The sequence below is a fragment of the Barbus barbus genome (assembly GCF_936440315.1).
Source record: "Barbus barbus genome assembly, chromosome: 40".
In the NCBI taxonomy this organism is placed as follows: domain Eukaryota; kingdom Metazoa; phylum Chordata; class Actinopteri; order Cypriniformes; family Cyprinidae; genus Barbus; species Barbus barbus.
The window spans coordinates 22,500,869-22,516,018 of NC_136718.1; the positions used below are offsets into that span (position 1 = coordinate 22,500,869).

General features: G+C 38.1%; 2 protein-coding genes across 4 annotated transcripts in view; one reads left to right on the forward strand and one right to left on the reverse strand.

Moving 5' to 3' along the window:
• Nucleotides 1–5,399: 5,399 nt before the first annotated feature.
• Nucleotides 5,400–12,191, forward strand: LOC306859388 (protein-glutamine gamma-glutamyltransferase K-like; the record flags this gene model as incomplete). Its single annotated transcript, XM_079400402.1, has 15 exons — nucleotides 5,400–5,501; nucleotides 7,150–7,190; nucleotides 8,249–8,685; nucleotides 8,804–8,995; nucleotides 9,114–9,365; nucleotides 9,465–9,583; nucleotides 9,784–9,891; nucleotides 10,017–10,194; nucleotides 10,287–10,425; nucleotides 10,508–10,700; nucleotides 10,792–10,945; nucleotides 11,080–11,364; nucleotides 11,491–11,651; nucleotides 11,741–11,877; nucleotides 12,044–12,191. 15 exons carry the CDS (start codon nucleotides 5,400–5,402, stop codon nucleotides 12,189–12,191), a joined length of 2,646 nt encoding a protein of 881 aa, XP_079256528.1.
• LOC306859819 (G-protein-signaling modulator 2-like) overlaps nucleotides 11,934–15,150 on the reverse strand; it is a 31,639-nt gene continuing 28,422 nt past the window's right edge. For all 3 annotated transcript variants that reach the window (XM_079401122.1, XM_079401123.1, XM_079401121.1), the window contains exon 15: nucleotides 11,934–12,402. The gene's annotated coding sequence lies outside the window, so the exon portion shown is untranslated. The remainder of the gene's footprint in view (nucleotides 12,403–15,150) is intronic.

The following is a 15,150-nucleotide window of genomic DNA, read 5'->3' on the forward strand; positions in this document are numbered from 1 at the left end:
TACTTTAGTGACACACAAAGTGTTTAAAACTTTTTAATCATGTTTAAAACTGCCGGTGTAATTATTTTACTGAAGTTTTAAGTGAAATGTATATTTGTTCTTTTACAGTACACATACTATCTACAGTGTAGATTAAAATGAAAACATTTCTTAAATAAAAACAACATATATGATTTTGCTCGTATTTAAAATTTAGCATACTCAGATTTGCGTGTGTGTGTGTGTGTTTTCTTTATCTATCTAATTTAGGTCCGATTCCTAAAGAAAAATCTCTGTAAGTGTCTTGCTTTACTCAGAGGATCGTTTGGCTTCTAATCCTTGCTCTGGTCTAAAGGATCATGATTTTAGGTTTGTTATAAGTTTAGATTAAACTTATTTGTTAAAACAAAAGTTATATCATTGTTTAATCATGCTGCTTTTCATCATCTTGTAAAGATACCCAGCGTGATTCTAAACGTTCTTTAAAAAAGGTTTGTATGAGACATCATAAAAGTTTAAATATTTAACTGTATGGTTGTTTATGTGGATGTTTACATGTAGATATGTTGAATGTTTGTGTGTGTGTGTGTGTGTGTGTGTGTGTTGACGGTTGAAAAATATATGAGTGAAACAAAGAAATAATAGGTGAATGAAGTAAATTAAAGAATGTTTTCCTACAGCACCGTCTTATTAAAATCGTCATCTTTGTGGGACATGTATTTAAGTTTGTGGTTATCGCCTTCTTTTTCTATCTCATCACTTCCTGAACGTTAATTTAAACCCCACCATTCGAATAGATTATAAATACATTATAAATACTCAATTCTCAAGTACACCTAACTTCACCAGATATGTGTCATGAAAAGGTTCAATAGGTCACAGTTTCTTTGACCGGACAGTGAACTTTTTCCTAAACCTTCGACAGAGTTCACACACGCAGGTGCACGTCATAAAATAGATGCCATAGAGATGCTTTGATCAGTGAACTTTAGGCAAAGTTCGCATCAGACCCTGCGCGCTCGCAGGTGCATGTTGTAAAACTTTAGAGGTTTAATTACGCACTTCTGTTTCAATTGATAGATAACACACGCAAGTGTTACGGTGAGAAAATCAAAGTGTAATCCTCTCTTACCACTTTTCATTCTGATATTTGCGCGTGCAACTGATATAGCACAGCGTCAAGGATTCTGCGCGCCATCTTCAAACTTCTCTCGTTTCATCGTGGTGCATGAGCGGTGATATTTTGCATATTGTGTGTTGATGTAAATGTTTAGAGGTTGTACGTCTGTTTCAACTGATAACAAGTCTTACGGCAAGAAAATCAGAGAGGTGTGCTGATTTTATTACTCTGTATACATTTCAGTTTGTCCTCACACATGTGTATTTTAACCGACATAGCACACTAGAAGTTTTAAGATTGACAATATCAAAGAGTAAATAAATAAAAGGTGTTAAGTGTAAATAACTAAAATAAAATAAAATAAAACAACACTTTCCTGGGTTAGAGGTGAATGTTTAGAAGAAGCTTGTGTAACCTCATTTTTAAAACGAAAAAAAGTCTGGGTTATACCACGGCAGAAGCTTGACAGATATCAAAGGTCTATTATAGGAATTAAGACGCTTAAATAAAATAAGAACATTTTTCAAACAATGTTTTTGAAAACAACATTTTTCCCCTGTGTCCTAGAGGTGAATGTTTAAAAGAAAAGTTGTATAGATTAACCTAATTTCAAAAGTGAAAAGCTTTATGATGAATGGTGAACGGTTTCATTAATTGAGAAATGTAAAATATTTATAAATAACTTTGTTCTAATGTTAAAACATTACTTTAATTTCTTTAACATGCAAATCTTCAGACTCTCCTTACAGCGTTAGAGGGCGGTGCTGTGGGTGTGTCCTGACAGCGGCCCGCAGCTCATTCTCAGTTTTGACACAGAAGCGTGAGGTTGTGTAAACGGACGCTGCGTAAGATAGACATTTGTTTAACTTTTCTAAGTTGGGACAAAGACTAGGTTTTCAATTGTAATGTGAGAAGATTTTACAGCTATCTTATGCTGGTGTTTTAACGGTCTGATATTTTTTATTTCACTTCACGGTAAGAGAACTCGTCTCTATATTATTTAACTTTATGTCTGTTATAAAGTCAAACTATTTTTTTAAAGCAAGACGTAGTTTTTTGATAAATATCTTATTGTTTTAACTAACGCATCCGATTCTTTTTTGTTATAGATAAACGAACGTGCTCTCAACTCTTCTATTTATTTAACTTTGTCAAACGATCTAGTTTTAAATTCTAATGATAGGAAATAGCGTATCTAATGCTTTTTTATTTGTTTTAGTTTTTCCTAAAACTGTTTTAACAAGACTAGTGTCCACTTGTAAGGGAAAAACATACGTACCATCGTAAGATAAAAACGAATCTATATTATTTAACTTTGTATCTGTTATAAACTCACAACTTTTTAAAACCGCAAAATAGGTTTAAACGAACGCGCTCACTTCTTCTATTTAACTTTGTCAAACAACTAGTTTAAGATAGGAAAGATAGTATCTAATGCTTTTTTGGTTTTATTTTCTACGTTTTTCCTGTTTTAAGTCTACACTTGTAGGGAAATAAACAGTCTTTGTACGTTTTACGTACATGTTTGATGTTTTTTTTTTCTTGATGTGTATGTGAAAACACTTTAATAAAATATCCCTTTACCCATTTAACACAAATTCATCATTTAAAGTTTAAAGCACATAACATTGGTCCCACACACACACACACACACACACACACAGTCATAAATTCTTAAGTTCACCATAAGGTCAATAAAATGGCCGCTTAGAGACGGTGGGGGCTAGGGGTGTACAAACAGGTGTCCAAACAGGTGTCCAGTTATGGGAGGGGGGTGGAATTTTTATGAGGGTAATAAATCAATAATTCTGACACAACGTGAACTACCATCTCTCTGTGGGTCCTCGATCGGTGAACAATATCTAGAGGGCTTGCGAAGAGGGGTAGTCCGATAACCTGAGGAATAATCCAAACGAGGTAAACACAGAGTCCGAAACAGTGAGACAAGGGTAAATCCACGATACAAGGGCGGGAAACAGGAAACGAGACTATAAACAAAATAAACTAAACTTAGACTTAGAGAACACAGAATAGCTCGGTAAGGCAGCTAACACTTGGAGAGGGCTAAATGCAGAACCAGACTCAGAGCTACACATAAACACAGAATGGCTCGGTAAGGCAGCTAACACTTGGGGAGTGCTATACGCAGAACAATACTCGGCAAAGACAGAGAGGAAGTTCAAGGCTTATAAAGCGTGTGAAATCAGTGCAGTCAGCTGTGTGATCAGAGCAATGTGAGATTGGTGACAGCTGTGTGTCGTTAGTGCAATGGATGATGGGAATTGTAGCACCTCAGTGTTTGAGAGAGCTCTTATCACACTATAGTACTTCATGTTCGCTGCGATCTCAAAACTCTGGCCATTTGATAATACCTAGAATATCAAAATCAACTGCGGGCGGGAGATCGTTTTCCTTTATAGTCCCCAAACTCTGGAACAATCTACCTAACACTGTTCAGGAAGCAGACACACTCTGCCAGTTTAAATCTAGATTAAAGACCCATCTCTTTAACCTGGCTTGCACATAATACACTATCGCATTTCTATAATTCAAATTCATTAAAGGATTGTTAGGCTGCATTAATTAACAACCGGAATCGGGAACACTTCCCAAAACACCCAATGTACCTGTTACAGCCTTAGAAGAATGGCATCTATGCTAATATTAGTCTGTTTTTTTTTTTTATTCCAAGGTCACCGTAGCCACCCAGATCCAGACTGTATCCAGCTCAGATGGTCACTGCAGCCACCCGGATCCAATCCGTATCCAGATCAGATGGTGGATCAGCACCTTATATCAAGCTGATTTAAAGCTGCTTTGACACAATTTGCATTGTTAAAAGCGCTATACAAATAATAGTGACTAGTGACTGGTGACTTGACTTGAGTACTTAACTCCACACAACAATTAAGAGCTTTGAGTCTCTGAGAAGTGATACAGAATGGCACCAGATCATGAAAAGTCTACTAGTTTCTTTGATGTAGCTAAATAGGAGAAAATGCCCAAAACTTTCCAAAATACATGTTTTTCTTTTCCTAGACAAATGCAGTGACCAGCAAAACTGTCCTGTGTGGTTCCTGCAGTCTTGGATTTTTTCTGTATTGATGGACTTCTAACATGTAGCATGTCAGATTAATTATGGGTAAGACTGACTAAAGCATTATAATAATTGTCTTTAATACATAATAGTGCAATTTAGGAGATTATAAAATGCTTTACACTAAACTGTCGTTTCAGAGCAACCCTGTTTTCAAAATACAGTGATGAAAGCTCATTAGGCACTTCTTGAGAGTTTTTCATTTGCTAGTTTGGTTTCCACCCAACATTTTCATCAGCTTGCCACACCGCCCTATATTACATTGATTTCTAACTGAACTAAATGATTTTGGTTTGTGATTAACACAATGGAATGGGATATGCACTGTGTTACCATCTAATTGGTTATATAATTAGTTCTCATTGTTTTTCTTAAACAAGCATTTTGTCATGTCCCTGAGGCATTTGTACTTAGAAAATTGTTAACAATTTTTTTGGCAATAAATGTAAACATTTATTTGTGTTTCTTTCTCGTGAAAAATATTTTTCTAAAAAAAAAAAAAAAGCATAATATTTTATTTAAAAAAAACAGACTTTAAAGTTTCGTCTCTCAGTCTGAACTCAACCCCGTCAACGTCAATCTACGCCCATAATAATTTAGACTCCACTCACATGTGACATCATTGACCAGAAAGGATATCATTCAGATCTCTTTAATAGTGGTGCAAAAAATGTTTAGTAGTATCACACATATTATTCATATTTTTGAGGCAAATTATAGTCAGGGAGGGTACTACTGCAACAACGCCATAGCATGTAGGGTGGAAGCAGCTTCGCTACAGGCCGTATAAGCACTGGCAGTCAGGACAGATGAGTACCTACAGGCCCGGGAGGGGAGCAACGGATTCCCACACCAGGTGGCAGTGGTATTTGAACACAATTGCATCGCAACCGACCGCTCCACCGGCGGGATCTCCATATGCCCGCTGAAGCGAGGATACAAGTGGTACCCCACGATAGGGTCCAGCCTGTTCCCTCGGCAGCTCCACAGGCTGCGAAGTGCCGGCGGAAGGAGGAGCACTCGGAGGTTGGTTCCTCGGAGCGGAATTCCTCGCCATCACCGTAAGACCAGTGTGCTACTGCTAGATGTAGCACAGTGCCTAGATCTAGGCAGAGGTCTCTTCTGAATCCAGTACCCCGCCCCTTTGCAGGAAATGGAGTCTGGTCCGCAACTCCACGACAGTCATTTTCCCACAATGGGAGCATGATTCAAGCCAGAGCCAATGCCAATGTCCACGAAGGCCGCCTCAGCGTGCTTAATGCCCAGACACGAGAGGCAGCGATCGTGACCATCACCCGGCGCCAGGTACGACCGCACCCAGAAACGCACGGGTGGAAGGGCATCTTTAAAAAGACGTGTCTTTAAAAAGACGTTCCACTCGTGAATGCTCTTTCAGAGAAATTACTCTTTTAGTGTGCTGAAGTGCACAGGGGAGATGGCCGCTTGCAACACAATCAGAGGGTAGTGCAATCTGATGTGTGCAATCCACTCAAAAGGAAGGAACCACCGCCGCTGAAGCGCCGTGACACCAGAACGAGAGACCTCCGGAGAGCGTGCTTGACTCGCGGACACCGTAGTCGAAAGACTTGTCATGAGTAGAACGATGAACCGCTCGGCTCTGAAGCGAAAAGCTGAATATGCCCTGCACCTGCTGCCTACTTATACTCACGCTGTGATCAGCGGCAGCTAGATGCAATAATCGCATACCAATGTGCATTGGCTCATTTAGATACACTCTCTAAGCGAGATCCCAATTTGTCGGTCACCCGGCGTGGCGCGTAGTGACCGACTGAAAGGGAACGGATTTGATTAGGTGTTCATACAGATTATTTAGTTATAGTTTTTATTTAGGTTTTGTTTGTATATATACTGTAAATATATGTAGGAAAGTCAAAAGTGTGTATTAAGACAAGGATGAGATGACAGGGTTATGAAGTTAATTTGATGATTATTGTTATTGATTATTATTATCAACGTGGAGTGGAGAAGGGATAGGATTAATAAGCTTATGCTTCTTCCTACTCCTTTTTGGACACGTATAAATTAAAATTATTTTGTCTTGTGTTGTATTGTTTTGACTATATTTATTTACATGTTCGCAATAAACAATTCTAAATTTTCAATCAATCAATCAATCAATCAAAAAAAAAAAGTTACCGAGTCCCAGGAATGACCCACATATAGATGCATGGATGGAACGATGAAACAAATACTGAATTAATGTATATTGTCCCTTTCATTGTTTTCTGTCAAGTTGGACCAGAATTACTAGACAGACTATAATTATGTCATAATTATCTGAAGCCTATTGGTCTTTTAATAATGTGCTGAACTGTTGAGTTATGGATGTTTTGGGGTCATTTTGATTTAATTGGTCATATTAAAGGCTTTTTCTCCTTATTTTCTCATGCGCCTTCTGGGTGGAGCATAACGTTCAGGTTGGGGAAGATGAACAATTATGTTGTCTCAGTAAAAAAAAATCATGCCATACTTGACAATGCCTTCTGTAATATAGTTGATAAATCCAAAGGTACATACTGATTTAAAGATATGAAATCAGATTCCTTGCTTCCACTTCCACTCGTCAAGTAAGGCATAACATCACATGACTCCACGTAAATATCACCATATCAATAAGCTATTCATAATTTTTTCTACCTCATATTGCTGCTATTTAAATACCCTGTACAACTTTTTGCACATTCTTTATGCACATTCCTCTTTATTACTATTTAAGTCAACAACATACTGACCTGCACATTTATATTTATATTTTTTATCTTTTATTTTATTTTATTTTTTCTACTTTTCTTTTTCTTAATATTTGTATACTTTATAATTGCACTGTCCTTGGAGCGGACCTGACCTACTGCTGGTTATACTCTGTATAATTGTGTGAGTGAGACAAATAAAATCTTGAATCTAAGAGACATCTCTTCCTTCATCACTCTAGGGGCTGCTGTTGTGTATTCACAGGGCCTGTCAGGAAAATGGGTGATTTTTTTTTTTTGCTCATAGATTCTCTTTCATGAGAATTTTCATCATTGAATTTTCTCTGCTTTCCAATTTTATGAGTCATTCTCTTTAATAACTGACTAACAGTCATATATCAAAGTCGTCCTTGAGATAAATGTAAAAAATTATAGACTCTTACTGCTATTTAATACTGCAGTTTAATTTAATATAAACATGCACTATTACTGTATGTATCAGAGCTAATTTTGACTTAAAATATCTAATCTCTTTGTTGAAAGCAGCTCAGTTCCTTCAAATGTATGTAAAATAAATAATTTTCGGCATGGCATAAAATGCATAAATCACTGTGCTACTCACTGCTCTCTCAATAGAGCAAAATGAACAAATAGTGTCATTAAGAAATATATAGACATACTTTGCTTATAGAATTATTCTGATTTCTTAATATCTCTGAGAGAATTCAGTATAGACAGCATCACACTGATTTTAATGGATTCTATTGTCTTTAGTCATGTCGTGTCGCGCCGCTAATGTTCAGTGGAAACAAGGTGTTAGTCTGAAAATGACTCGTTAATTTGTCCCATTAATTAATAAAAAATTAACATGACTCAAAAATCCTTGTATCCCTTTCTTAAGAGGACAATTACTCTTAAGCTATGAGGTGGAGATGTAGTATAAATATCCCGTCTGCTGTGGAGACAAACAACAGTACGAGCGACGAGCTGGTTCACTTGCTACAGCCCTTCAAGTTTTCAGCTCAGTTTCTCTTGAACAAACAAGGACTAAAACCATGTAAGTAATCTTCTCAGACATTGTTTGAAACTTATTATGAATTGCTATTAGAAAACTGACATCTAGAATTCATAGGTCACCAAGAGTTGGTTTAAAATGGATCTAGTTTATATAGTTATATTAATTATTTTGGCCTTTTGGGAACAGCCTGGTGTCAAGAAACCAAACTTAAAAGAAACTGGAGATCTGATTTATAAGAGATTTCTTATTTATGAATTATTAACCATCTACTGACCAATTACAGATGACACTTATGTCTCTCATTTCTTTCTTTTTTTGCTCAGCATGCCTTTTGCATACAACCCATACAAAAACCTCTGCACCGTTGGCCGTTTCCCAGCCATTAAACTGCGGGAGGATGACTGCAGGAAAGCAGCATGCTACACACCGGTTTACAACAATCCTTGTGTCAACCCATGTGCAAATCCTTGTGTCAAACTTGATGTAAACCCTTGTGTTAACCCTTCCTCTAAACCTTATGTAAACCCTTGGGCAAACGCTTGCAATATCCCTTATGCTCACCCATATGTTAACCCTTGTGTTAACCCATATATCAACCCCTGTGTTAACCCATACGTCAACCCCTGTGTTAACCCTTGTGCTACTCCATACCCTAATCCTTGCGACTTTGTCCCTCCATGCCGTGATTATGAGACAAAGGAAGTCGTCGTCAAAGAATATGTGGAGGATTGTACAAACAAGAGAGTCTGTGGAGGCGAGGGTAGGGGACTTTGTCTTTTTTATCTTTGTCCTGCAATGCATGATGGGAATTATCCTTACTCGTAATAACTCAATGTTTGAAGATGAATTACCTGTTTTCTGCTTTTTTCATTTCTCAGATGCTGTCCTCCAGGTGTGTAAAGTTGACCTTCTCAAATGCAGGACTGGACTGAATCGTCAGGAGCACCACACACATTGTTTCCTTGATGATCATCTCATTGTCCGCAGAGGACAGTCTTTCCATATGTGGGTAGATCTGTGCCGTCCTTTCAATCCCAGCTGTGACAAGCTTCACCTGGAGCTCAAACTAGGTTAGTTATGACCAACAGCATGTGGAAACATGCCAAGAAATATAACATGTACATGTGAGGAGCTGAACCAACATTTCTACCCTCATTGAAATCTCTTGTTCTTCTGTGTGTTTTACAGGTCACATCCCATCCATCCGGGACGGCACATATGTGATCGTTCCAATAGTGGAAGAATTCAAGAAAGACTGCTGGGGGGCAAAGATTGTGGAACAAGGACAAAACAGAATGAAACTGTGTGTGCACTCTGTTCCGACTGCTTGCGTTGGCCGATACCAGCTCAGTGTCGTGACGCACTGTCCAGGAGGAAGATTCACTTTACCTTGTGTTCCTGAAAATGAAATTTACATGTTGTTCAACCCCTGGTGTAAAGGTAAAACATAAATATGAAAATGTAATAGAATGAGTAAAGTGAGCACTATTAAAACTTAATGAAGCTTTTATATTTAAAGTGCAATGTTCTCTTCATCAGATGACTGTGTGCACCTGAGTGATGAGGCAGAGAGAGCTGAGTATGTGCTGAATGACATGGGAAGAATCTACTATGGAACTAAGCAGCAGATTGCCTGCAAAACATGGAACTTTGGTCAAGTAAGAGCCAAAAATTTAATTAATATTACACAAAAGTTTGAGTTAAGATATGCCAGAGATTAAGGCACCGCTACAGTTTCTGGCCCCCTGGACAGTTTTTCCTAACCTTCCCATATCTGAGTTATAATTCCACAGAAAAAGTGCATAAAATAGCATGAAGGTTGTTTAACAATTTTTCCTCTCTGATCTGTGATTCTTAGTTTGAGAAGGGAATCTTGTCTGCGTGTATGTATGTGTTGGAGAAGAGCTGTACACCTTGCTCAGGATGGGGAAACCCCATTAACATTTCCAGAGTGGTGTCTAACATGGTGAGTCTTCGTTTTCTTCTTATCACTACCCTGATTTCATGTTTGAAAGCCTGACACAATGGTCTGATTTGTTCTCTTCTGAATCCAGTACTTCTATAATATTTCCAATCATCTCTCCTTGTCAGGTTATTGCCAATAAAGACTGTGGTGTGCTGGTGGGTAACTGGTCAAACTGCTATGGAGATGGAACCGCTCCGACATCCTGGTGCAGCAGCAGTGCCATCCTGAAACAATACCACAAATGTGGAGGAATACCTGTCAAATATGGACAGAGCTTAGCCTTTGCTGGAGTCACCAACACACGTAAGAGTTCCTGCAGACTGGACGAGGAGAAAAAGTTTTGAGAAAGTGATTGTAGATGTAATGCACTTATATTTGTCTTCTCTTTCTTGAAGTGTTGAGGTGTTTGGGAATTCCTGCTCGTCCGGTATCAAACTTCTGTTCTGCTCATGACACTGATGTTTGTTTGACATCTGACGTCTATTTGGATGAGAAATTCCAGCTGATCGATCACATGAACCGTGACTCAATCTGGTAAGTGTCACTGCCATTTGTGATGTCATAAAGTGCTCCTCTGAATGTGCATGAAGTGCTTCTACTTCTTTCTTCCATGTAGGAACTACCATGTGTGGAATGAGGCCTGGATGACCCGAACTGATCTGCCATCTGGTTTCGGAGGTTGGCAGGTGCTTGATTCCACTCCTCAACTGACCAGCCAGGGCTTCTTCCGCTGTGGCCCTACCTCTGTTTCTGCGATCCGCAGCGGGCAGGTCTTCCTGAAGCATGATGTGCCCTTCCTTTTCGCTGAAGTGCGTTAATTCCTTTAATTTACCATTGTGTCATACAGCAATTATAATGACATATGACTTACGATTATATGTTTGTCCCTTTGTGTTCTAGGTGAATAATGATAAAGTTTACTGGCAGAGGAAATGTGATGGTACATTTGGTGTTGTCCACGTTGAGAAGGATGCAGTAGGTCACTGCATCAGCACCAAGGCTGTCGGCTCAGATCAACGTGTGGATATCACAAATCTCTACAAACACCCACTCGGTAAAAACCACATGCATTTTCATCTATTCTAGCCCTCAACACTTTGAACCATGGTGCTTAAACTAATGATGAATCTTGGTGTTTCTCTTGTGACTCATCCCTATGTAAATTTTACTCTTTCTTTCATTGATTAGGTTCATCTGAGAAGTGCACTGCCTTGGAAACTGCTCTTCGTCATGGCTTGAGAAGATGCACATACCCACTGCCTTGTGCTGAGGATGTTGTCTGTGAAGTTAACCTGAAAGGGGATGAGCCATGTGTGGGCAAAGATGCTGTGCTTTGTATCAATCTAAAAAACAAATGCACCTCACCTCGAAGCGTGACCCTCTACAGCCAAGCTGCAGCCATGTACTACACTGGAGTCAAGAAGACCTTCCTGAAGAGAGACCAGACATGCATTGAGCTCAAGCCCTCTGAATGTGAGAAATTATAAAGTCTAAAATCAAAGAGTTGCAATACATGAGACAAAACAGTAGGTACAATGTAGCCTGTGGGTAAAGAGAATTGAGTATTCATTTAACATTTGTCACTTTTCCCCACAATAGGCAGACCTCTGGAATGGACCCTGAGTTATGACGAGTATAAGGAACACCTGGTGGATCACGCCTCACTGATGCTCAACCTCTTTGGACATGTGACTCAGACTAAGCAAGTTCTGGCCACCCAGTACAACTTCAGACTGCGCACACCAGACCTTGTTATCGCTGTGAGTTCAAAGTTATGTTTCAACTGATAAATCTTTTGATCGTCTGAAATCATTTCATGCTAAATTGTCTTCTATGTGGTTATTTTCAGCCTGTATGCGACACTGTTGTGGGTCAAGAAGTGCCAGTCAAAATCACTTTCCAGAATCCACTGTCTTGTGTCCTGAAGAACACTGTATTCCGCTTTGTGGGACTTGGACTGCAGCATGCCAGAGTTGTCAACTATGGGTAAAATTTAATTATTTTTTTTAAATAATAAATGTTACATTATTATGTTTAATTTTCACTTAATTCTATAAATTATGATTGCTCAATTCAAACTGTGATTATTTAATCCAAAAAAGTTAAATGTAATAATCACAATAGTATTAAATAATATGTCTTTCTTTCACAGTGACATTGCAGGGCATGCCACGGTATGCCTGACGGAGAAGTTTATTCCCAAGTGTCACGGCCCACATAAACTTCTAGCATCATTTGATTGTCCTCAGCTCACTCAGGTGCATGGATTCGCCAACATTGTTGTCAAACAGCACTGTTAAACCAAACAAATAACTAAAATTGAGGAAACATCATGGCTCCATTGAAAAGAAAGTGCTCACACTGAATTGATTTGCAAAATAAGATAACAACATTTAGTTTCTCTTAACCTACAACCTGTAAACCTTAACATTTTTATGGTGCATTTAGTCATGATGTAGGACAAGTGCACTTATGCTTTATGCAAGACACTGTTGTCTTTTCATCTTTTCTCTTTTTTTGGGGGGGGGGGGGGGGGGGGGGGGGTTGGTATTTATGAATTTGAAAGATTACAGATGTCATTCTGAATCAGTCATTAACCTTTTTTCTCATTTGGAAACTCAAGTAATTGTTTCATGGTGTTGGTTCCACTGTCCTGTGTACTGTAGCTTCAGCTTCAAATAAAGTATTTCCTGCATACTAAACGGTGTCATTTTGTGATGTGTAATTGAGCAGGATCTATAAAAACAAGGATCCTTCCTCTTGTCATTTAAAATTAGTAATATGTTCTTGTCTCATACAATTTCCAGAACCTGGAATTTTATATTCACATAAATCTAAACTTTTGCAGACTCCTCAAAACATTAATCTAGACCATTGCTTTGCTGGTATTAAAAGATAACATCTGTCAGATTCTTTATTTGTCTTGAAATGTGTACTTCAAGTCAGATGCATTTACATTGTGACTGTGCCTCAGATGCAATCAACAGAAACTCTGTTTAAAAAAGTGTGACCCAAATGGCCCATATAATTAGCCTGTTAGGTCACAATTAGGTCAATGTATCATGGGCTCTCTATGGGAGAGGTCTTATCAGGTCATCATGAGGTTATACTATTATTGGCTCTCCATGGGGTGTTTGTAAAGGTCTGGTCTCACAGACAGTAGTCTCAGTGTACAATTGTACAGAGGTGTATTGCGTTCTCATGAGCCTGTAGATATATAATCCTAGGCTTAGTCCTGTTCTCTGGAGTCTGTAGGAATTTTTAAAGAAAAAAATTAGTTTCATCAAGAGATTGTAGAAGCAGAGGCTTGGTCCTTTATCTTTGAGTCTATAGGAATTGTTTAAAAAAAAAAAAAAAAAATTTGTCTATTCATCCAAAGACTGTAGGAGCCATGGAAAGCATTGGAACTGACATTGATGCAAAAATGTAGAATTCTTAACTGGGTGCTAATTCAGCAGCCACTATTTTAGTCTGAAATAAATGTTCTAACTGGGCTAGAAGAATACAACATAAAGTAATGAAACTTTAAACTTTGCTAAAAAAACAATAAAAAATTACAAATTACTGGCAAATTACATCTTGAGAAGACAGCAGAGAGAGCAAAGGTTCGGTAACCGACTGAACAATTGCAGATTGTAAAGAAGGACAAAGGAAGACTGTTAAATGAGAACAATTTGCTAACTTTGCTCTCCAGGAGCTTCATTTATAAAGCGTGCATATGGTCAGATTTGATCAGAGTGTGCGTATGCTCAAATCCCCACCAACACTCATATTTGTAAAAACTGGCTTTGATATGGAAAAGTGCTTAGTGTCACATCAGTGTCTGAGCAGATGTAAGCACTTTTTCTTGTTCGAGTACTGCAGGTTTTTGAAAATGTAAGCTGTTCTTGAAGCTCGTTGTTCTAACTTAAAGAATTTGGATGATGACGGGTGATCTTTTACATGTTGATGACATTAATTAGGAGTCGTTTACAAGCAGAGAGCTGAAACCATTCATTTGCGCACAAGTTCAAGATCTTTTGCGATTCATAGATTTCACATCTGAAAGAGACGTGTTTCTGTGCGTGTTCATTTTATGAATTACCCGCATGCATATTTGAGAGATGATCGGAAGATCAATTTTAAGATGCTTTCTGCGCAACATTTTATAAATTAGGCCCCAAATGAGCGGAATCAAAACCTTCAGGCAGCTCTGATGACAACGATACAGAAATCAACACATATGCTGAAATTACAAAAGGACAACTTTAAGGTTAGACTTGTTCCTGTAATTGTCAAGAACAGAAGGATGAAGGAGTATGAGAATGGTGAACAATGAACTTGCACTGTAAAAATGGTGGTAAAGAATTTTTGTTCCATAAAGAACATATCAGCCAGCTACTCCACAGCATGTTTACAAATGGTCAAAACTATACAAGCAGCCACAGAAAGTTTGGCAATTTCTTCAGCGCTTGTAGAAGATCTACACTTTGCATCCACTGGATGGAGCAATGATATTTAATGTCAACCTAAGCAACATCGATCAAAAAAGATTAACATAAAATGCTGAAACCAGGGTAGGTAAATCTCAAGAAAACATTGAGGCAGGATGGGAAGCAGTAAGAACATTCTTTTTTTAACTGAATCCTGCAGGGTTTAATTGGGCTAAAATGACCTCTTGCATGCAGAAGACAAAAAAAAAAGTGTTGCAGAATTTGAAGAGCACTTCAGACAAAAATAAATACAGAAAGAAAGGAAAAAGATACCGCAGCATATAATTATGTCAATAATTCAAATTTACACAATTCAAATCGTTTTGTCATATTATAAGCTCCATAGATCTACGGCCTAGGCAGATTTACGTCCCTGTTGTTCCTGATGCGTCTAGTAGGGGGAGGCTGTACAGTATGAGCCATCAGAACAGACTAAGTCTAGAAGCAACACGAATAAAGAGGTATGTAAAATAATCTCTAAAATTATTATTGTTCAGCAACTGTGCAACGTTGCAACATTTAAAGTTAAATGATTTGCAAAGAGTTGATGTCGATTAGTTTCAATATGTTAATAGATAGGTCTAAAATGTACTTATTGAGGGTCAGATAAATAGTAACATTTGCACGTAACGTTATGCTATTTGTTTTGGGAGCATTTTGACGGGAGGACTGAACAATTAAAAGAGAGTCGTCAACCGGAGTCATCCTAGTTCATGTTTTTAATAAATGTTGTTAATAAATAAGATTGTTGTACACAAAAATGTTGTCTTTTTCTTCTCAGATGGCT